Here is a 23,493-nt window from a genome sequence, read left to right as displayed (position 1 = left end):
AAATAAAAAATGGGCTATCTTTGAAGTGTAGAGTCCGTGAACTTCTTTATTTTTAAATACTCAATGGGATATAACAGTGGAATAATAATTCTTAAAAAGTCTTTTTTTTACCTTTTAGTGCTTGTTTGGGTATTCATTGTGATGTATTTTTGGCAATTAAAACAAAATCGTGCCCAGCAAGCTGGAGTCTTCTACTATACACTGTAAACTTTAATGAGGCCTCTACTCATCATAGGCCTGGGGAAAAACTGGAGAGAAGTGATTATCTGGTGGGGGCTGAGAATGTTTGGAAGAGACTATTCTGGTTGCCCCTGTTGTTGCTGAATTTCAGAACTCCATAATTCATTTTTATCATTGTTCAAATACAAAGCATTTTGTTAATGTCCCGTGCTGTGTGGCTGTGGGTTTTAATTAAAAAAATAATATATATATATATAAATCTTAATTGCTTTCATTTTGATGTCTTCCCAGACTCAGCTTGAGCAGAATTGCTTAGCTAGTTCTAGCCCACATTTCACCCATCTGAGTGAAAAGTGTGTCATGCTATGCAACTGATGCCAGTATTTTTGATATCAAAAACTTCACTGCAGGTCAAGACTGCAATTGCTATCAAGAACAATGACAGCTAGATACTGTATAGCTGATTCTGATAACTGAAGGGCAGATACTTGATCTCTGTATGTTACCTACATAAGTACTGAGAACTTTGTGCTGTGGGCAGAGTGGGACAGGGGCAGAGATGGGACATATGAAAACTGTAACAGAGGATGTCACCAGGGCTTCAAAAGCTCCTGTTTTAAAGGCACTCCTCCGGGTGATAATATATGATACAATAAAGACTCAGTGGGACCCCATGAGTATTTGAGTTTTCAAAGCTGTCAGTGACAAATGAACTCTTTCGTTTTAAACCAAGTGCATTTAGAATGCTAATTATTGATAGATAAACTGAATTTGGAGCTTCACAATGCTATTTTTTAGGGAGCTTTTGCAGAGAAAAGCTGAACTTCAGCAAAATTTTGTATATTACCACTGGCAAGTGTAGCCAATGATACGAAGATGTGCTGTATACAGAAGATTAAAGATGGCAGGAGCTACCCGCTAGCAAGGGGAAGCATGCTAAATGGTAGAGTTTCTGTAGATTAATTCTTACTACAGCACTGGGCACATGGTTGTGGGCAGAGGGGAGGGTAAGGCAATTCACCATTAACATTGCGCAGAAGAACAAATTCCCCACCTTCTGTGCATCTGCCCTGAAATAGCTGGACCTTCGGCCATAAAGATGGCCACATTTTGCTCCCCAAGTGCTTGATGTATCCACTGTTGTGCAGTCTAAGCCAGTCAGTTGAAATTCTTTAAAAAGGTGTTTTAATTATTGCACCAAACTTCAGATCTCTTAGGCAAGCCCTGCTTAAAAACAACAACCTAAGATATGGGCAACTTGTAGATGTTTATATTTACACCATCAGAACTGATGCTCCCGTGCTACCCAGCCTGAAGGCAGTAATCATTTACTGCTCTGGGGAAACAAAATCTTTCTGGTTGCTAAGCAGAATTTCACTGACATGAAGATTAAAAATGGCTTCAGATTCACACCATAGTTATAAAGAAAATATTTACATACTGTGAAGAAGCAGTTATTATTTTCAGTGGAAGAAAATATAAAGGAAAAAATGTTACTTAAAATATATGGGAATGGCATTTATCCATGAATGAATAGCATAGCTGAGAGCTGAGTTCATAACACTGTAGGCAGATCTGCCATGCAGTGCAGAGAAAAAAAAAATATTTGCAAGTCAGGAGAAAAATTTAAAAAATAATAATTCATACTGACAAATGTAGGAAAGCAAAGCACAATTTTTACATGAAGAAATGACAGTACCTTGTCAAGCAAAGGAAGCATTTCAATCCACAGCTGGAAATGTATTTGTTTTGTAGTTTCCTAAGTAATTCCAAAAGTAAATAAGGTGAAATTATGCCTTTTGGTGCTTAAAAAATATTTTGTACTTTTTGCAAAGAAAAAGAAGGGAAAAAAATCTTAGCTTGAAGCTGGTTTTGGTGATATTCTCGTTCAGCCAGCAAGCCAAAAATCAGTTATTTATCGTTTTCTGCTAAAGGAGAGACGGAAGAACTACCTTGCTCCCCACACCCAGGAACATATGCAGGAGAGAAATTGGGTGTCACTATTACCCTCAGGAAGATATCTTGGTATTATTAAGTCAAAAGGCTGAGGACCTTTTGTAAAGTATATGTATTTTTATATATACTTATATATGGGTATTTGTATGATTAGTAATGTACACTTTTATGGTCGTTTATTTTTTTCATATAACCTGTTTAAAATTAATTGTTTATAAGTTGCTGCTCTTCCTTTTGCAGCATGTTAATACTGGCTGTCAGACAAAGAACAGAATGTGTTAAATAAATTTCTGTTGACCCTGCAGGTATTTCATTGTCTAACAGTGAGGTGTGAAATGTTTCTTGGAGCTCAGATCCTCTGTCCATTGCTTTCATGTTAGGGTTTGGGGAATGCTGGGGGACAGCTGCAGGAAAGCCCACATAAATGCTCAGGGCAGGTGTTGTATTGAGGCATCAGCCTGCTCACAGACCTTACGTTTCTGTCCCTTCTCCCAGCTTGAAACTCAGAAAGTGAAAAGAAGGCACCAAAATTTATCCGGATCAGTCCTCTAAATTCCTAGATTGCTAGAGTTATTTATACGAAGTCTGTGGCTCTGGGGATGGACATGAAGGTACTCTTCCAAAAAGTCCTTGATGTAACTAGGATTTGTGTTTATTCTTGCCTACTGCTTATGGTTGCTAAAATATTGTGGGAAATAGCTGCACACTGAAAGATCGTAAGATCTCATGAACATCACCTTGAATGTGACTACAGCAATGGAACAATTACACATTGTCAAAGTCTGAACAGTATTGAACATGATACTTTGTACTTTAACAAAGTCCATTTGATCAACACAATCCTGTAAGGTTACCTAAATTTCTCAAAGTACAGGGCTAGTCAAGAATATATTTCACTGTTAATAATTTCGTTCACATTTGCTGTATTTCTCTCTCTGGACTTCTGGCACTTCAAAGAAGATTTTAAAATGCGTAGGGTTGTTCAGCCAGGCTCATCTGTGACCTGTGTTCAACTTCCATCACCATTTTGGTTTTGTGCTGGAGTAAATAAATGCCATGGGAAATGAACATGCTCCCAAGCCAAGCTTTTGTCGGTGGACAGGATTTTTCTTTGCTGTATACTTTTAAAGATAACTATGCACTTTTAATATTATTAACAATAAAATTAACTAAAAAAGCACGTTTTTGACTGAAGTTTGAATCTGAAGTGTTGCTTGTAAGCTGAAATCTCTGGGGAAGAGTGTATGAACCTGTAAGTTTGACTGCTCTTCTCATTTATAAATATATACTCAAACTCAACACTAAACCTTGTCTTACCTATGATTTTAGACCATCACAGTTAACCATTACCATTACATTGAAATGGAATCGCAGATTATGTAATCATAGAGTTATGGAACATCTCCAGTTGAAAGGGACCCATAAGGATCATCAAGTCCAACTCCCTGCTCCTTGTGGGACTGCCTAAAACCAAACCAAACCATGTGACTAGAACATCATCCAGGCACTCCCTGAACTCTGATAGCATTGTTGCCGCAACCACTTCCCTGAGGGGCCTGTTCCAGTGACTGGCCACCCACCCAGTGAAGAACCTTTTCCTTATGTCCAATCTGAACTTCTCCTGATGCAGCTTCCTTCTGTTTCCACATGTCCTGTTGCTGGTCATCAGAGAAAGTGATGAGATCAGAACCTCCCCCTCCATTGCCCCCCCTGAGAAAGCTGTAGGTGTCCATGAGGTCATCCCTCAGCCTTCTCTTCTCTTCCCCAAACCGAACAAACCAAGTGACTTCAGCTGCTCCCCCTAGTCTTGCCCCTGAGATCTTTCACCATCTTGGTCACCCTCCTCTGGACACACCTATATAATCTGATATCCTTCTTATATTGAAGTGTCCAAAACTGCACACAGTATTCAAGGTGGGGCTGTGCCAGTGCAGTGTAGAGTGGGACAATCACCTGACTTGACTGGCTAGCTATGCTGAGCTCGATGCTCCACAAGACATGGTTAGCCCTTCTGGCTGCCACGGCACACAGTTGACTCATATTCAACATGCCATCATCCCAAAGCCCAGATTTCTTTCTGTGGGGCTTCTCTCCAGCCTTTTATCCCCCAATTTGTATGCATAACCAACATTACCTGTCCCAGGTGCAGAATCCTGCATTTGCTCTTGTTCCATACGGTTGGTGATTGCCCAACTTTCTAGTCTATCCCGATCTCTCTGTAAGACCTCCCTACACTCCAGGGAGTCCATAGTTCCTCCTAGTTTAGTATCATTGGCAAACTTACTTAACGTACATTTGATTCCTGTGTCCACATCGTTTATAAAAACGTTAAGGAGCACTGGCCCTAAAATTTAGCCCTGGGGAACCCAGGCTGCCAGCCTGATGTAACACTGTTACACCACTTTGAGCTCAACCTGTCAGCCAGTTGCTCAGCCAACATGTTGTTGACTTGTCCAGCTGTGTGCTGGACATTTTGTCCAGAAGGGTACTGTGAGAGACGGTATCCAAAGCTTTGCTAAAATAAAAAAAGAACACCTCTGCTGACTTCCCTTGGTCAACTAGGTGGGAACTTGTCATAAAAGGAAATTAAGTTGGTTAAGCAGGACTTCCCGCTCATGAACCTGTGCTGGCTGTGACCAATGACTGCACTGTCTCTCAAGTGTCTTTCAGTAACTCCCAGAGTGACCTTCTACATAATTTTACCAGGCACTGGTAATACATATTCTAATATAATAAATAAAATACATATAGCAACTACAATAAATACATATTCTAATATAATGTATCAATATCTGTATTGAAATACATATCTTAATCTGCTTAGTACTGAAATATGTCTGCTCTAGCTTTTTGAGAAAATGGTTGTGGCACATTTTTATTATTAATATAAGATTTAATATAAATAGTTGCATTTTTTCCTACATGGCATTTTAATAGCAACTAGCAATTTCTATAAAGGTGCCATTTTTCACAGGAGTAATTAGGACTAAACAGTGTAAACATATTTGTGGATTATATCGAACTAGAATAAATTGTTTGAGCCTTTCTGCAAATCTTTTCTTCTCATGAGGCTTTCTGTTTCACTGAAAGAAAGCCTCTGGTATGTATAGCTCATTTCCTTAGGCCTGAAATCTCACAGACCACTGATACTGTCTTTTAAAACTTATAAGTTATTTTTAATTCATTTTTGTACAAATAGCAGGTCGTAATTTTTTAAAGATTGTTCTTTATCATATTTATCCCCCACTGTGGATCTTGTAGCATTTCTTTCTCATCATTATTCTTCGAAACCTGCATAACTTTTAAGCTTCTCTTCACAAGGGTATTTCTGCATGGAATATGTATTTATTGAAAATAAGATTTGATAAAAAAATCACGCAAAACTAAATGATGATTTGATTATTTAAATAGAATTGCAAAGCAATTTACAATAGATTGCTTATGCTGCAGAACCATTCACTGTCTACGAACCATTTTAAGAGATTCTTCGAAAAAGATGGAACAAAAATTTGTATAGAAAAACATTTGACATAGTTCCTCTGCTGTTCAGCTATGAACTTAATGATTCTTTCCAAGTTTCTAACTAGAGTGCCTAAATACCACCGGGGAGGTTTTTCTTGCCATTCTTCTAGCGAAAGAGAAAATTAAAAGAAAAAAAAAAAAAAAAGAAAAGAAAATACAACTCACTTGAGTCTTTCTCTAACACCATATCAAAAAACTGTGTCCAGTGTTTGGGTCATCCTTAATGGGTTGTTAAGGTGACTGACACGAACCTGCCAGTCTATCTCTGACCCTGATTTTATGCAGTAATTATTTTAATTACTATTTTTCCCCTGTTTGCTCTTTCAGATCAATCTCTCTACTTCCCTTTGGGCCAAGTTCTGCTGGTGAATGTTTTGGAATCTGTGCAATTACAAATACTACTGTTTATAAATATACTGTGGGATTTTGGGTTCTTTTCAGTTTTGTTTTGTTGTTGGTTTTTTTTCATGAAGAATGCCGTTATTGCTTTCTGGAACTAAAAGCAAAGCTAAGTAAAGAACACTTCTGAATACTAGAGGGGGAAAGACAAAATGTCTGTACCCACTCACTAGTGGTCAAGTTCTGTTGTGGTTTCTTACTCAAGTTGGATGGCCCTTTACTTCGTACATGTTTCCTTCAAATCAAGTTTTGGCATTAGTTACTACTTCTTTGGGAAGGTAATTTATGTCTAAACTCTGTTTTTAAGGGTGGAGATTGTAATAGGCAATGCAGAGCCAAGTAAGCAGCTGACACTAAAGAAAGCATTGGTATTGTATCAAACTGCAACCAAACTGATTCATGCAGCTGCCTTTTTATTAGTAGCTGTACGTACATATTTCTAAAACTTTCTTTTGCCAGCTTTGTTTAACATTAACCGCAGTTACACAATCTTGTATCAGATAAATGAAGAGTATCTCTGTGGATTTGTTCCCTCAGGATCAATTTTCCATATTGGTCCAGTACCAGATAACTCATTGGAAACACTGGGCACACTTTCCTTGTGACAGAGATGTTCATTTACACTTCATCTAAGTGTCCTCATGTTAAGCAGACCACTCCAACTCAATTAAATTTTGGTTTACAATTAACATTAATATTTCCCTCTGCTCTATTGTTCTAAGAAAAACTCAAATGGCTGAAACATTTACACACTGCTCTTCCTCCTGTTTTTTTCTTGGCCATTGCTCACCACCAAGCTTATGTCAAAAAAAAAAAAAAAAAAGTGAATTAGCTGAGACATAGTTATTTCTTTGCATGGGATACTTAGGTTAATCATCCAGTACCACGTTGGTTGATGTTTGCCTCATGCCTTAACAATACTGATGGCAAGTAATTGTCCAAATGCACTAAATGTCTATTTCAATACATTAAAAAAAACCCCAAAACATACACACACAAACTACTGTGTATGAAGCTTGGCATTTTTCTAATTGAGAATTTTACACTTAGGATATCCAAAGAGACATGAGGTGTACCCTTTGCTGCAGAGTTAAGGTACATAAGATGTCTAATTTACATTACCTACATTACACGTTAGTTCAGTTAGCTCTTTAAAGTTGGCCATACTCTATCTGTAGAGCAATGATAAACTGGTCGTAGATGTAAACATAAGGCATGCATTCATGTATAGATCCAAAGTACTTTGAACACTCACAAATCAGCATTATGTCTTAAAGCACCGAGTTGTGTATTTGGATCTCCATCATGGATGAAAAATGTGCACAATCACACCAATTCTTATTTCTTATGAATTCTTATTAGCATTTCATTTAAAGAAATAGCTGCTTTGGGTATGTAATATTTGAAGCGCACAAGCACAGAAAAATGTTTTTGAGAAATTAGGCAAATAGAAGAGATGTTGTTAATAATTTGAATTTATATTCACATTGACGTATTAGTTGTGGGCTAATATTGTCATAAGCTTCAAATAGACACACTATTACGTGCCCATGTGTAATAGCACTCTAAAATAGCTTTTGGATCTGAAACTCTAGAAACAGGAGAAGAGGAAACAGCAGTGGAAAACTAACCTGTCACAAGAACTGTCCGGCCTTGCAAATCATTTGTATCTGATCAGCTAATATCAGCTTTCAGTTATATTGCTCGAAGTGATCCTGTCTAAACTGTTAACAGGGTAGTATTGCTGACATGAAGCTTGGGCCTTATAGGAACTTAAACAGATCTTGAATCCTCCTCAGGGGAAAGGGACAACACAATAAAAATGCAAAAAACCCACTGGGTGACTGGCATCCACCACTAGTGATCAAAATAATTATCAATGCTTTGCAGTGCTGTTAACCATGGTATTAAAGGAGGCACAGAGTTTAAGAAAACAAAGACATTAACCTGGGGTTTGCTATTTCAAAACAGAACATTTTTAAAAGATCAACTTGCTCCTGAAACAGAAAATACACTTTTAAAATCATGGTTAAATAATTTCCTAACTATCAAAATTAGTAGAAGATTGATTTACTCAGCAGGCTAAATCTGGAGAAAACTTTCCTTAGGTTCACTGTAGATAAAAAGAGCATAGCAGAAGTTCAAGAAAGTTTATCTAGATGTGTATGTAGCTAGGTGAACTTTTTAAAGTCTTGGAGAGACGCCTGTTTGCGTTTTGAGTTTTAGTTTCTCATTCTTGTAATAAATTCTTCATTCGTAGTTATTGTTGTTTGCTTCAAATACAATTACATTGGAACCATTCCAATGAAACTTTGTGACTGAAATTTGTGCATTCAGATTTTATAGTAACTTCAGTCAAAAGGGAAGATTTAATTGGATTTATTTTAATCCTTCATACTGTTGCAGCACTTGTAAGATCCAGACCAGCTGAGAGAGGGCAAACTGTATTCTGCCTGGTTTTGTGCATCAGCAGGTTGATTGTTAAATTTCAGAAAGTTAAGCCACTCAGGGTAAAGAATTGTACTTTGTCACTGATGACTAACCATGAAACAGTGGAGTGGGAAATAAAGGTTGTTTTTCTAGGTAACAGTTATCGCCTTATTTATAGAATAAGGAAGAATCTGCTTGGTTCTCAGGCCCCACGCTGAGCTTTCAGGGCCTGCAATTAGAAGAAAGGGAAATAAGACCTTCTGTAAAAACAAAAGAAAATAAAAAGCACTGAAAAAACAAAGGTGAAAATTTTAATGTAGGGGTTTTCTGCAGTTTTTCAGAATGGATATATAAAGTACCAAGTTTAAACACTCCCAGCATCCCAGGACAAGTCCTCCTCTTACATTCAGCGTGGTGGGACCTGCCTTAGAATGTTACGCTGTTCCTGATGTTTGGCCTGTCCTTTATATTTCACAAATCTCTTATTTTTCTGAAATCATCTTCTTTGGAAAAAAAGAAATAGAAATAATGGCAACAAACTTACGGAAATAGCTTTCTGGATGGGACCTGTACACCTAAGCTGCCATAGATTTGCAGCCACAAATAAGATTTTTCCACACGTCTCACAGAAGGATTTCTTAGGATTGTTCCTCCTAGCTGTGATAAACTTCCCAATTTAGCCATGGACACCTGGCCAACAAAGGAGGGATACAGCTCATGCAGAGCTATAGCAGCTAGTAAGTTTACCTGTATATCAAGAAGCTCAAAGATGCCTCTGTTAATGAAGTGTATGCTAAAGAAACAACTGAGGCCAGGGCTTCATCCAGAGAATAATGGAAATGTAATCCCAAAGGATTAAATGGAAAAATATGCTTAAACAAGGTATTTTCTTAGGAGAACTCTGGGCTGAGATCTTTATTCTTGTGCATCAACATAATCCCTAACTTTGCAGGTATCTTATCCCTCTCACCTTTTTTCTGAATACTCATGTCAAAAAAGCTCAAAGCCTCCTCAGCTTTCTCTGACTCCCTTCTTAATGACAACAGTTTAGATCCTTACAGTTATATATTTGCTTAAATCTCTGAATGAGCTCATTCATTGTTAACCTCAAAGTGGTTAAACCTAAAGATGTATGTTTTAAAAAAAAAATTTTTTTCTAAACATGGTAAAGTAAGAGGCACTGTGTGAATTCAAGGTGCAACTTTATCTCTTGTAAGCTAAGGAGTGGAGACAGGAGTGGCACAGGCACGATTCCTCTTCTACCTGCACTGAATGGCTTATAAAGGCTCTCAGCACACAGGGTCAGTAAGATCCATAATACTGGAGTCTTCACTTGTGCCTTCTGAAGTGAATTCCCCTGTGTAAAACGCAGGTTTCTCAAACCAAATTATTGTGCTCCTGCACCCAGTGTTTTTGGGCACATCAGGCATCTGATACATGGTAAAATTCCCAAGTCCTGGAAAAGGAGAAAGCTTTTCCAGCTCCAGAAATTACACAGTTCAGCTCTGAGATGGAAATCCCATTTTAGTCTTTGCTGGAGCATGTTAAGTAATTTACGAAAGAGATTGTGCCTTCAAGTTCCTTAGGCAACAAGAAATACTTACCCTGCAAGTGTGCCACAATCATTAACCCATCTGTTGGTTAAAAGGGAGTGTCAGCGTCTCCATTTCCTTGCTGATTCTGCATTCAGATCCATCAACATTTGATCTTTTTCTTAAGGAGAAATTATTGTTTCTGGCTCTAGAATAGGTTCCTAGTACCTAGTAAATAAAAACCCTGGACTAGGGGAGATCACATATATTTTCATTTCCCTGAAAGACTAATACTAATACTAATAATATAGTTCTGATTATATACCAGGGAAAGTAACCTTTCTGGCTGCAGACAGGCTTACTGTTTGTTTAGACCTCAATTCTCTTCCATCTGTAATAAAGAAATGCAGATGTAATAGCAGAAGGGATTTTACAGGTGTCTTTACAGAAGTGGTTTTCAAGCATGTATGTGATGAAGGTCTTCAAGCTGTGGGTGTGATTTTGAAAAGTAATTCAGGAAATTGAGGCTTTAAAAGTCATCAGCTTCCAGAAAGAGGTAAGCTTGTCTACTCAAATTCTTAAAAATAATTTTTAAAATATCTTTTGGTACTAAAACCCAAACCTTTTTGTACCAACCACCAAACCAAAAACTACTCAGTACTACCAACACTTCATTAACCAGTGCCCACTGAAAAGACAGGTAGATCTGCAGGCTTTCAAAAGCTCTATGTCACTTTTGAAAGTTAAGGTCCTAGAATTACTAAGAGGTTTTTAAACACTTTATCATGCATTGCAGATTTGTTGTTTTATCTGCACACGTAAGTAATGAAAAATTAAGCAGCCATCAGAAGGCTCTTAGTGTGTGTTCATTTACCTGTAGTCCAAATGTGTTTATCAGAAGAAACATACGCATTTCTTACATTATGTCAACTCACTTAAAAACCTCTGAAGACCTATGGAGTTGAAATACTTTTAAGTCATTACACAGCAGTTTCAGCTACTCATCAGTCAGGATATTTTTCCTGAATATGTCAGTAACTACTGCTTACATACCACATAAATGTAGTTCTGTTCTAGAAAAGTTATTTGATTGATTTGCATTGTTTTGAAGTCTGTATAAAGAAAAGGCTTAACTAATATATTAGGTTTGAAAAAGAAAGCCTTTTAGGTACTTACAGTCAACAACAAAAAAAAAATATTAACAAATGTAACATGATTGTTGCTTCAAAATCCCTAATTACCTCCTCATTTCAGTCTGTGTAAGGTACACTCCCTTGCAGGTGAAAAGAGTCTTTCACAACACTTGAAATTTATGTCTTTATTGCTCACTTTATATGTGATTTTCATTAACAGCTTTAACTCAAAACAATTTATATTTGGTGTCTAAAGGAATTCTGTTATAGAAGGTTGTATCATGAGCCTCTCTAATACATGTTGACTACTAAAGGACAGTAGGTGTATGCTAATGGCTTTGCAGTTCTGTCCTCTTCCAATATTGTTTTTTTCTCCTGACTGGTATGCCTGTATGTAAAAAAATTTCATTCGAGAATATTTACCAAGGACTGTTTCTGTAACACTTCCATATGGCAAAAGCTGAACTGTGACACTGCAGTTACTTGCTGTGAACAACAGAAGAATTGCAATTTGTGGAAATTTTTGAAAAGTTTGAAAAAAAATGCAGGAAAGATGCTGCTATTTAATTTAGCATACTTGCAACAAGTGACTAGCATATAGGGCAGGTGAGCAAGTATGAGTCATTGCCACAGTGCTGAGTAGTCAGTCAGTTGATCCCTGCTGTAAAAACCTACTATATGCTTTCAAAATTGCACATGGTATAAGCCAGAAGTAGCAGTAACAAAGCAAACAGAGAGAGTCTCCCATTTTTTTGTTCTGGCTGTAGGAAAGAAAGAGAAATCTGAAGGAAAGAATTCATACATTCGAGTTCTATTGGAGAGACAACAGGGGAAATATATTTTTATGTAAGTCTGTATAAAATCCATGAGAACTTTCAGGAAAGGAGGTGGAGAGTCGGATTTGAGCATAAGATAAGTAGTTAAAGTGTTGGGAGGCTAGCAGAAAGGCATCTTAAACTGGCTTTTGGGAAAGGAGACTGAGCAGCGAGCAACAGTGCTGAATTCATTTGTTCTGAAATCAGCAAGAAAGAGGAGAAAGAAAAGGCAAAAGAAGTCCCAGACATTGTCTTCTAGCTGCCAGTAGGCACCTCAACAGAAGAAAAGATTCAAATTCATCATGGACATAAATTGGAGAAACATGTAATCCATCCCTTTTTGGAGGAAGCCAAGTGGTCAAAGGTTACCATCTTTTGAGATACCAAGTAGCATACCATAATTTAATTGCATGCACCCTGCGGAGTAACAGTGGAGGCCTGTAATAAAAGAAAATCATGATCGTATTAGCTGTTCTCAGTTCCTTCTTTATCAGCTCAGTGTCTATGACCTTATTTGGAGTATATTTAGGTGCATTATTTACGCAAAGGGTTCTGAGATCATGTCTTCACATATAACCCAAATTTGCTCAAGTAAATTTATCACTGTGGTCCAGGATCATCTTCTCTTTCCTATATGGAATGGAGATGAGTGACTGCTGTTGAGTAATCCTTGCATCTGGGACAATCTAAGGTAAAAGTGTGCAAATGCAAAATACTCGAAGTTAAACTAATAGGTAATATTTCCTGAAAATCTTAAAGTTACCACATAACTGTCTCGCTTAGAAACATTAGCTGACATCTGCTATTGAGTTCTGGCTTCCTGTCAGTTCTTGCCCCCTTTTTTAGATGCTTTCTCTGATGTTGAGCTGTTAGGCGAAATCCTGCTGAAGCAACGTATGTGGCATAAGGACAAGTGATGGTACAAACACAGAAGATACGGGAAAATAAGAAGTGCATAATCAGTGAAGAACTGAGATATAAGCCATCTAAAATTCCCCTTTTTTTGTTTGTTTTCACTGATTTACTTACATTTTAGCCAATTATTAAATACAATGGCAACTAAAATATGCAGTTGCATAGTATGTATTCTTAGGATTTCAGTCAGTCTTTTAACTTTATGTCTCTTTTTTTGTGGGTTTTTTTCTCTGAGATAATAGAAATTCTTTCTGCAGAAATTATCATTTTGGAAGTTGCCCAATGGAGACTTCTACTCTTGTAGCTAGTGACTGACATTTGGGTTTGACAAGAGGGGGAGAAAATTTTAAATAGTCCAAACAGTGTTAACAGCAGTTCCGTTTCAGAAACCCTTAAGCAAAGAGCCTGCTGTTACACGTAATAGCCCTAACTTCTTATTTGGAAAAGAGCACATGAGTCACTTGGAAGTTAGATTCATATTTTTTCCCAGACATGTCTTTCCTTTGCATGCTGTTTAAAGACTGAACTGTATAAAACAGGATTGACATTATGTAATTACTTGCCTCTTACACTGTGCTAACTCAATTTGCTTTTCATTCCCAGGTATTTAAAAGACCATTATTTTCCCATCAGACTTTACTGTCTGCCAATTAAAGCTTTAGATCAATGATGTGGAGAGAGAACTTTGTTATAAAAAGTTTCAGGTAGACTTATTGAAAACATCTTCTTTGAATTGCTTTTCTTTCTTTTTTTTAAATGTCTGTGATTTTTACCAGATACAACATTTTTCCTGACATTTTTAATAATGTTTTTCCAGCATTTTTCTGCAAAGCAAAACATTTGTGTCTGAATGCCAGATTTGCTTAGCAATGATTGCTAAGAGAGTAAGAGGAAGAGCTCCAGACACTGCAGGATTTTATTTCTTTTGCCTTCTAGTGGCTCTAACAGCTAAAGCTACACTGAATGTTACCATGGGCTGCAGTTATGGCACATATCCCTGACATACTATTTTTCCCCTTACTTAGGTAGGTAATTCTTGGTGGGACCAATACAGATTTGCCCAGATCTCCTGAGTCACATGACCAGAAGTCATTAGTGTCTAAGGGAACATGTGGTAGGGATGGTTAATAATCAAACTTAGAACTACCCGAATTGAAAATACTAATGCTATCTCTAGTTATTCACTGTCATCTTAAGTAATAAGAGCTATGTTAGTAAGGTCTGTCTCTTGTACAGTAATTTGATTTGGGGTCATTTTCTTTCTTTCTGTGTAGTTATGGGAAATGACTGCACTTTTGAGGTGCAGAAGATCATAGTAATTGCATTATGCATGAGAAATGTGCAAAGGGGCAGATGATATACCCTTTTCCTCCCTCAGAAAGAGCATCTGAGAGAGAAGAAAAATGGATAAAAAGGTCATTATAAGCAGACCTGAGTATACCGTACCATTAAAACATTTTTAATAGCAATGCCATTTCTGACAGCTGTAATATGGCTGTAGTTCTGTGTTTAAGAATACAACAGACAGGATCGTAGTCCGTAACCTTGATAAATATCGTCGTTCTGCTGTACCCTTCATTTAACTTTTTGAAGCAAATTAAGATGTCTCAGCACCTAGAGTGGGTAATCTTTCACTTTCAGTTAGATATGTAGACATGTCTTGTCTAGATAAGTATCAGAACTAAAATTAAAAAAATAAAATTCTGAGAAACATATTTTTGATTGTACTTTTCTTACTGGATTCTTAGATTTCATTAGCTATTGTATCTCATTAGGAGATGCCAAATTTGCATCTAATCATTTCAGTGTCTTCATCAAAGTTTACATCTTTTATTGTTTTCAAGAACAATCAAAATATGCCAGCAAAGAAGGGTTATATTTCATGGCCTAGAAAAGCAGAATCCCCTTTCTATAAGTTTTTATGTTTTATGAAGCAGAATAACAATGGATTAGTTTTTTGTCCCTAGCTCTGTTTATTTTGAGGGTAGTTTTCTTTTTTTTAACGTAAGATGTAATATTTCATTTCTTTTAATACACTGGCAGCTCCTGGAAGGGGAAGCCAGAAAAGCACACCCAACCTGATGACAGAACAGTGTGACAGAACCGTGACAGTAAAAAAAAAGTTACTCTAACACCACTGTTCTACTGGTGGTGTCTTCTCTCCTTACAGCTTGTTCTCATTTCTTTTAAAATGTCTCTTTGAAAGACTTCTGATGAGGATGTATTATTTCACTAGCGTGGCAGCAGCTGTACTTGTGATTCATTTGGTATTGCTCTTTCCTTTTATCCCATAGATGGTGATAGCCTTTTCAGTTACTGAAAGGGGTGAGGGGCTCTTACTGAGGGCTCTCACTGCATCTTGTGAAAGTGTTCTGACACATTGCTCCTAGTACACCAGGCACATTTGCCTAATTAACTAAATGTCCCTGAAGTTCTGTGTGGCTAGAACATTTTGCATTTCTTAGTCTATGCTGCTGTCTGAGGCTTACAGTCTCAACAGCAGACAGTACTTACTGTACTTTGTCTCAGATGTGGCCACGTTCCAGGTACTGTTAGGCATGGACTTAAGAGCTGGTTCTCCTTTACATTGTAGCTTTAACAAAACTAACTAACGTATCTGTTTTATACAACAGGGATGACAAAGCTGTACTTGGTTTAGCCTTAATGAAGTTACAGCTGTGTTCATTAAAGCTTTGTAAAAAAAAATGTTGAGTACTTTGGGCAGAGGGGCAAAAACATCACTGTAAGGAGATGCTTACATTTGATGTATCTAATGATTGTGTAAGAATAGTTTGTTCACTATTTCCCCTATATTCTGATGCCACTAGTACAATTTTCTTGATTACTTGCTGTTGAGAAGGAAGTTAGGTAAATTTTCAGAATTAAACCCTCCTTTAATAGGTTACCCAAGGCACCTAAGGTACCTTCTTTTCTTCTTCAGCTTTTGTATGTGGCCAGTCTACAAATGGCCAGATCCAATGGCAAATCACTGGACCGCCTGTACTTTGTAGAAGCATTTAGGTACCTCATGCGGGTTTACTAAACCCACTTTCAATCAAACTGCCCTCAAAAGCCAGGTGTCTGAGCACCGAAGTCTTGGATGTCTCTGTTCTTTGGGTTTTTTATCTGGCCTTAATGTATCTCAGTGTGGATGAATATCTTTTTTATGTCATCAGTCAGAAGTTTTCATAGTGATTACAGTTTCTCTCTGCTTCACTTCATGCCTTCCTGGAAGACTTTCAAGGGGGTGGGGGGGGCAAGCTTTGTCAATTGCTTGGAGATCCTATTGAATACAATAACTAAAATAACAGCGCAGTATATTGGATGGTTCATGCTCACCCTCAGTTACATGTCTTCTGCCTGCAACAGACATGATCTTTAGTTAGTAATTAGTTTATTTTTTATTTTTAAATTTGTTGACCTCTGCATCTGTGCTGCATTTGGAAACAGAAGCCTGTGGTAGTGTTTAGAAGAGTGACTTAAAAGCACTTGCTCTTTCTGTCAAAAGCACAATGTGCATCTTCAGGAGTGCAAAGGAGAAATGCTGACAGAGGTATTAAAGCAAAGTTCTGGGCTTGTCGCTTTGGAAAGGTTTGATGTTCTGTTGTGTATTATTAATGAGCACAAGATTCAAGATTAGAAACCCAGCAGTGATGCTTTCTTTGTGACTGACCTTATAATGTGTCAGGCAGTGTTCTCATTTGTGAAAGCTTATTTGAGTTTAACGTAAAACACAAAGTCCCCATTCTCCCCCCAGCTGGATGTAGCACAAATTCATGAGAGGTTCAAGATCCCCACTGAAAGAATTCTGCTGTATTTGTCATTTCACCCCACTGTTTCCAACATTTGGGCTTGGCAGACTGAAGGGACATGATACAAGCCCAGTTCAGAAGCAGCACTGCTACCATCACATACCATTTGCTGATACATATAATGCAGAGTTGCCAGAGACATTTTATTGTTTCCTTACAGTACAGTGAAAATACAGAGGCCTCAGACTGAACTATGTATAGTTACACTGGCCTCATTAATTTACTGAAGGTGATCGTGGTCATTGGCAGGTAAATTGTCCCGTCTTGTTAGGCTTCCAACCAGACAGAGTTACAGAGTGTAATCCAGAAAGTGGGCTACATGAGAGGAAGTAAAGTGCGGTCACGGTGGTTTATAAGAGTAAAATCAAGAGGTTTCACCTCATACTGTGCTTAAAGTATTGAAGACTAAAGGCTTGCATTAGATGCCAGAAAACTCTTGAAAATATTTCCTTTTCATATCTATTTATCAAACTTGCTTAATTCCTTCTGCTTTGTTTTTTACTTTCAAGGTGGAAGGGCTACTCTTCTTAGCAGATCACTTCAGTAATTACAGAAAAATATTTGGGTTGCTAGTTCTGGTTTAGAAAGCACTGCAGGAAGCAATTTTCTCATTCTTAAAAAAAACCCATACCACCTTAGATTTATCTCTGCTTTACTTGTGAGTCTCAAGCCTGTGTAGAGCACAGCTTTTCTTTACACGTCAGACCAAGTTCAGAGGAGGCAATGGTTCTGTTGCTCCAGAAAGCTGAAACTTATTGTCAAGGCACAAAGACTTTGGCAAGAGTACAAGGCTTCATAAGCTTAGGAGACCAAAAATATGTCTAATTGCTCTACTGTTACCTGTGACTACTCTGCTTCCAGAAGAGCCCTGTTAGATACATCTTTATGGTGCTGGCAGTTGCAATCACACTAGAAAAAGTATATGGGCCTGTGGAAATAATCAGCAGTTCCACAGGCAATAGCTGTTAACAAACTATTTGCTCCAATGTTAAAATCCAATAACAAGAGATTGACACATGGTTTCCTACAGCAAAAATTTTGTAGTCTGATTAAGTGGTGAACATCTGGACTGTGAATGTCTAAAATACCTGGCTTGCTTCTGAATGGATTTATCTGTCAGGTTTTTTTTTTATGTGTGCCAAGGAGATGCAGCATCCATTTTAGGGAAAAACTTTTTTATTGAGAGGGGTCTGTTGTAGAAGAGTGGCTGCAGAAGCGTGGCCTTGGAATCTCTGAAGATCTGCATGGTCCAGGCCTGGTATTAGAATAGGCCTGTAATCAGAATTGTACTGAAGTTGCTGTGCTGAAGTTAACAAGAAAGGTAGCCTTGAGCTATTCTTGAATCCTGAGACCAAGTAATTATGTCGTGCCAACAGGCCGTGGCTGTAACAAGCTACAGCTGCTGGGAAAGCAGGTGCAGGGCCAAGAAAGGTAGGGACCGGTATGGGAATATAGGGAGTAACAAACTACAAGGCTGAAGCACAGCAACACAATTAGCAACATGGATAGAATGCTTATTTTAGTCATGATAATTAGGGGTGTGAGAACCATGCGTGTTTAGAGACTACTAACCAATTATATTTCTGCTTTACGAATATACATGTGTATCGGTTCTATATAAGTGGTGTTAGAAACTAATAAAGTTGAGCAAGATGCATAACTCACATTGAGCGTCTTCTTGACTCCGGCGAACCCTTCTTCCAACAGTCTGTCATTGCTTGGAAGGTGAAACAAGAAGTGGTGAGACAAAAAAGTCACCCAGATGCTGCAAGTTTCCACAGGGAAGTATGATAATAGACCACCTAAAAATCTGAGGTCAGTACTTTCAGTTCGGTTCAAAGATAGTATTTCCTACATGTCCATGATTTTCTTCAAATTTTCCATGGATAACCATCTAGTCCTTAGTTCTTAAAAATCATTCAGTGTTTTTCAAAGCCATTAGAGGTCATACCAACAGAGGAAATTTGTCACCTTAATGTTACAAGAATGTCTAAAGATCTTTTCTGCACATAAAGGTATAGCCTCTCTTATAATTTCTGAAGTCTTTGAACTTAAAATGCACTGCAGAGTGGGCTAATAGACCTTTAGAGCATGCTTTCTCACATTCATGGCTCCCGCTCACCCAGTCTGGTGGTGTTACTTTTCACCAGGGAAAAAAAAAAAAAAAAAAAAAAAGGACAGAAAGCCCTGCTACCAATTTATTGGGCTAATCCTTTTGCTGTGATTCTCCCAGATACAGGCTCCCTGATTAAAGCACTTGGGTTCTCAATACATCTGTATTGATTTTACTTTAAACCAGGAAGTTGCATGACCATTTTTGTATCTTTAGCCTGCAGGTGGAATAGAACTTGATTCACATTGTTGAAATGTCCCCAGGGCTGCAGAGACTTAGATTTACAGATCACAAGATTTCAGGGTGCAGCAAGACTTTTATTTCTGTTCTGTATCCACAAGGGAGGAAAGCCAACATCTGAAAGGACATTTGCAAGGCGAATCAGAGCTTGCATGGCTGAAGAATATACAAAGCAAAAGAGAGCAAGGTTCACCTCATCACATTCCCCAAGGACAATACCTGCTTCCTAAAATGAAAGAACAGAAGCACCTTCTTTGAAATTGTGGAAGGCCACAACCTAGAAGCTGCTACTCAATTTCCTGTAGTTCTGGCAGTTAAGACCAGGGGGATTTATCATATGCAGCCTTCAGGAAGAGAGTGATAGTTACCTATAGCCTCTTTAATAACACTCTTTTCCTTTATTTTCCAACTGTCATGTAATGTAGGAATAAATGAGAAGAGGACCTGACCCGCAGTTAATATAATTTGGCATAGCTTCACTAACTTCAACAGCCCTGCACCAGCTCACACCAAATGAAGTTCTGAACCAGTACAGTCTTGCCCATGTGCACACACACATATGTTTTTCATTCCCCTTACTCCCCAGATGGATAGATGCTTTTTGATAAAAACAACAAGAACAGCAAGAGAAAAAAACTTCCTCTCTGTGGATGCATCTGGTGCCTACTCTTAACAAGAGCAAAGTGGCTGGATGGAAGTGAATCTCACTATGCCTCATAATTTTCACATTTGTTGGTCTCTAAAGTGATGGCCAGATTGTCCTTGGTTTAGCAAAATCATTTTTAACAGAGCTATTGCCTAGAACAGACTTGATCCACAACAGCTGAAGGATGCCCTGAGCTATTAAAGTGCACAGGGTGGCTCCAGCAGACCATGTCCTCATGTATTCATAGTTTCTGAAAAAAACCCCTGTAATATCCAATCTGTTACCATTTTGAATTTTAATACCTTTGTCTTTCAGGAGGGTGGTTTTGGTATATTAGTGGAGGAGGGGTTACTGAAATGTAATAGTCAGTTTCTGTACAACAACTTTTATAGTTTATTTTCTTTCTAAATTACTGTGATAAATGGTTTACATTCCTCCTTTCCATAGTTAATCATAAAATCATAGAACCATAGAATGTTTTGGGTTGGAAGGGACCTTAAAGATCATCTAGTTTCAAACCCCCTGCCATGGGCAGGGACACCTTCCAGCAACACCTTCCAGATAACCTGGCCTTGAACACTTCCAGGGATGGGGCATCCACAGCTTCTCTGGGCACCTGTTCCAGTGTCTCACCACCCTCACCGTAAAGAATTTCTATTGTATATCTAATGTAAATCTACCCTCCTTCATCTTAAACCATTATTCCTTGTCCTGTCACTACATGCCCTTCTAAGAGGTCCCTCTCCAGCTTTCCTGTAGGCCCCCTTTAGGTGCTGGAAGGCCGCTATAAGGTCTCCCTGGAACCTTCTCTTCTCCAGGCTGAACAACCCAAACTCAGCCTGTCTTCACAGGAGAGGTGCTGCAGCTCTCTGATCATCTTTGTGACCCTCCTCTGGACTTGCTCCAACAGTTCCATGTTGTGCTTAATGTTGCGGGCCCCAGAGCTGAACACAAGACTCTGGGTGGAGTCTCAAAAGAGTGAAGTAGAGAGAGAGAGCCACCTCCCTCAACCTGCCACCTGCACTTCTTTCGATGCAGCTGAGGGTATGGCTGGCTTTCTGAGCTGCAGACACATTGCCAGGCCATGCTGAGCTTCTCATCCATCAGCACCTCCAAGTCTTTCTCCTCAGGGCTTCTCTCAATCCATTCTCCACCCAGCTTATATTTGTGCTTGGGATTGTCCCAACCCACATGCAGGACCTTGCCCTTGGCCTCGTTTAACTTTGTGAAGTCCTCTTCTCAAGCCTGTTAAGGTTCCTCTGCAGGGATGTCAGAGCTTGCTTTACTCTGTGCTATAGATGAATGGAATTTTTATGTTAGATTCGTTCAGCTCTTCTTACTGTTCCTCAATATAGTTTCTTTTCATCTGGGGGTCAGTGGGGTACATTTCTAGACATACAAACTTAAAACTGAAAACTACATTGTCTCATTATATTTTGGTACAAGCTTAAAAATTGCCATTTTCTTCTGGAACTGAGTTCTCATTACAAAACACAAGCATTGCATGAGATTTCTGTGTCCAAATTCTGCCTGTCCTGATGCCTGTAGAGGCAGAACATGCCCAACAGGACATACAGGATGATTTATTAGGCTGCTAGTCAAGTGACGATTCTCAATTTGAAAGCCAGTGCGTCTGGAATCGTTGCTCAGTACCAGTTTGATGCTAATTCATGCATCAAAAGGGTCTGTAATATTTGGCAACAATCTATTGATTTTTTTCTGACTCATGCAGAACTAATTTTCAGTTACACAAATTAGAGAGGGAGAAAAGGGAAAAAGAACCCATAAATGTTGTTCAGTTCTTTTGGCCATTTCTTTGATCCATGTTTTTTATCTGAGAGGAAAGTGGTGTGTCTAATAGGGAACTGTAATACATTATGAAACAGTGAGACTTAAAAATCTTGTTAGGCAATCACTACTTCAGCAGAATGAAATGCTGTTGCAACAGGAGGAAAATTATACACCAATTATTTATCCAGTCAAGAAAAATTATGCCCCATAACATCAAAGGCTTCCATTTATGAAATAATAGAGAGAGGGCAATTCCTATTCTTTTAGCAAGCCAGGGAATTTTTTTTCATCTGAAATGCAGCAGGCCAAGCATTTGGGACCTTATTTAAGATTATAATCCCACAGCATCACATGTAGCCTACGTGACTGGTTCTAGGAACAGAGATGAAAAAAATATCTGTGTAATGTTTATGCAGATTTAAATGAGTTATTATAAGTAATTAACTCATCCTGTTTCTTATTACCATTCAAATAATTTTTTCCTCATTATTGGAAAAATATTTTTTCAGCCTGCCTATTCCCAGCTCATGTATTTGTTTGTTTTCTGTACTTTTCCTAATCTTCAATAGTTCTGCTTATTTTTGTAAACTTTGGAACTCTCCTCTAATATTTCCCCTTGCATTGGTTTCTTTTCTGAAAATTCCTCAACTGTTGGATCTAACCAGAACAAGCATTGAAAGCAAAGTGGCTGAGGTGGTGGCAATTTCAAACAACTATTTTTTAGAAGTATGTAGGATTAACAGTCTTCTGTATATATCAGGCTTATTGAATCTTGAAAATAAAGTCCTCTCTGTTTGGCTTTGGCACAAATTCCAAGGGAATGAATATGCAGAGTTAGCAGGACAGAACTGTTAAAATCTGAATCGTCTCCTATTCCAACAAATACTTTCTGCAAAAGGTTAAGACATAAGCAAACAGTAACAAGGAAAGAATACCTGGAAATAAAGAAACTCTGCAGAGCTCTTCCAGGAAAAAAGCCTGGGAATGTGTAAGGGGGAGAGGTAAGGGGAATTTTTCCAAGCACAGAAAGCACACTAAGACTCCCAAGGGAAAACTGAATTAGTGAGAGGCACTGCATTTAATGTATTAGCTGCCTGGCAAAAATGCTCCCTTCTTATGTCTTGTTTTGCTTTGGTTTGGTTTTGACAGAAAGCCTGTGTAAACCTCATTGTGCTTTGTGTTTGTCTATACCATGTTTGGTACATGACAGCCACTGCATGCTCTTGCATGCATCCTTAACCATCCTGTGAACCAGGATGCAGTTCTAGCCAATGTGGGAGCCTAGAGAAAAAAAATCATAGTTACAAGCTCTGAGCAACTCTGTTAGAGATTCATACTGAGAGCTTACTACTAAATTCCCCAAATTTCCCCCGGCTGTACAACTAAGGGCAACTGGGATTCAGGTGATATTCCTTAATGTAATGTGTGTCCAGCAAGGTCAGTTCAGTTTGGTCTGTCACATAGAGTCTAAAAACACTGTAAGCAAATTAACTTTTTAGATCTGGTTGCCAGTCAGTAGGATATAGGTGTAATTTCACAGGACCAGTTTTTCATCTGTAATAATTTGTCATCTTACCTCTACCATTCTAATCCTGCATTTCTTATATATGTCTGAAACAAAACAACTGATGGTAAAGGAAAGCTGAGATCTATTTTCAGAATTTACAAGAAAATACTATTTTTAAATGACTGGTCTTGATTAAGAAATGCATTCTACATGAACATAGTATCAAAAGGAAATATTGTTTTATTACTTAGTTCCTCCAGCAGTCTTCCTCCCTTCCTTAATGAAATGGAACAGTCTGTGCCTTTATCACTTCTTCCATTTAATCTTGTTAATGCAGTCTGTTAAGACTCCACTTTTGCAACAGCACAGGTGTAACTGTGAATAAGTAGGGTAATAGGAAGAATACTGTTCTGCTCCTAGGAGTCTTATTTACGACAAAATGTGTGATATTCAATCCAGAATAAAAACTGATGCAACTGGTGAGTTGAAATGTTTTTCTTCT

At 38.1% G+C, this 23,493-nt stretch overlaps 1 protein-coding gene across 2 annotated transcripts in view; it reads left to right on the top strand.

The window, feature by feature from the left end:
• The window catches only part of RORB (RAR related orphan receptor B), a 155,516-nt gene that overhangs the window by 75,991 nt on the left and 56,032 nt on the right, over positions 1 to 23,493 (top strand). The window contains exon 1 of one of the 2 annotated variants that reach the window (XM_080373339.1): positions 14,903 to 23,470. The exons of the other annotated variant lie outside the window; for it this stretch is intronic. Coding sequence (XP_080229465.1) covers positions 23,431 to 23,470 — 40 coding nt within the window. The 5' untranslated portion in view covers positions 14,903 to 23,430. Of the gene's footprint in view, positions 1 to 14,902; positions 23,471 to 23,493 lie in introns of those variants that run through there. 2 annotated transcript variants of the gene reach the window in all.

The sequence above is a fragment of the Falco punctatus genome (genome assembly GCF_963210335.1).
Source record: "Falco punctatus genome assembly, chromosome: Z".
NCBI classification, from domain to species: Eukaryota; Metazoa; Chordata; class Aves; order Falconiformes; family Falconidae; genus Falco; species Falco punctatus.
The sequence above is the reverse complement of the archived record's forward strand: the minus strand, read 5'-3'. Positions and strand labels throughout refer to the sequence as shown.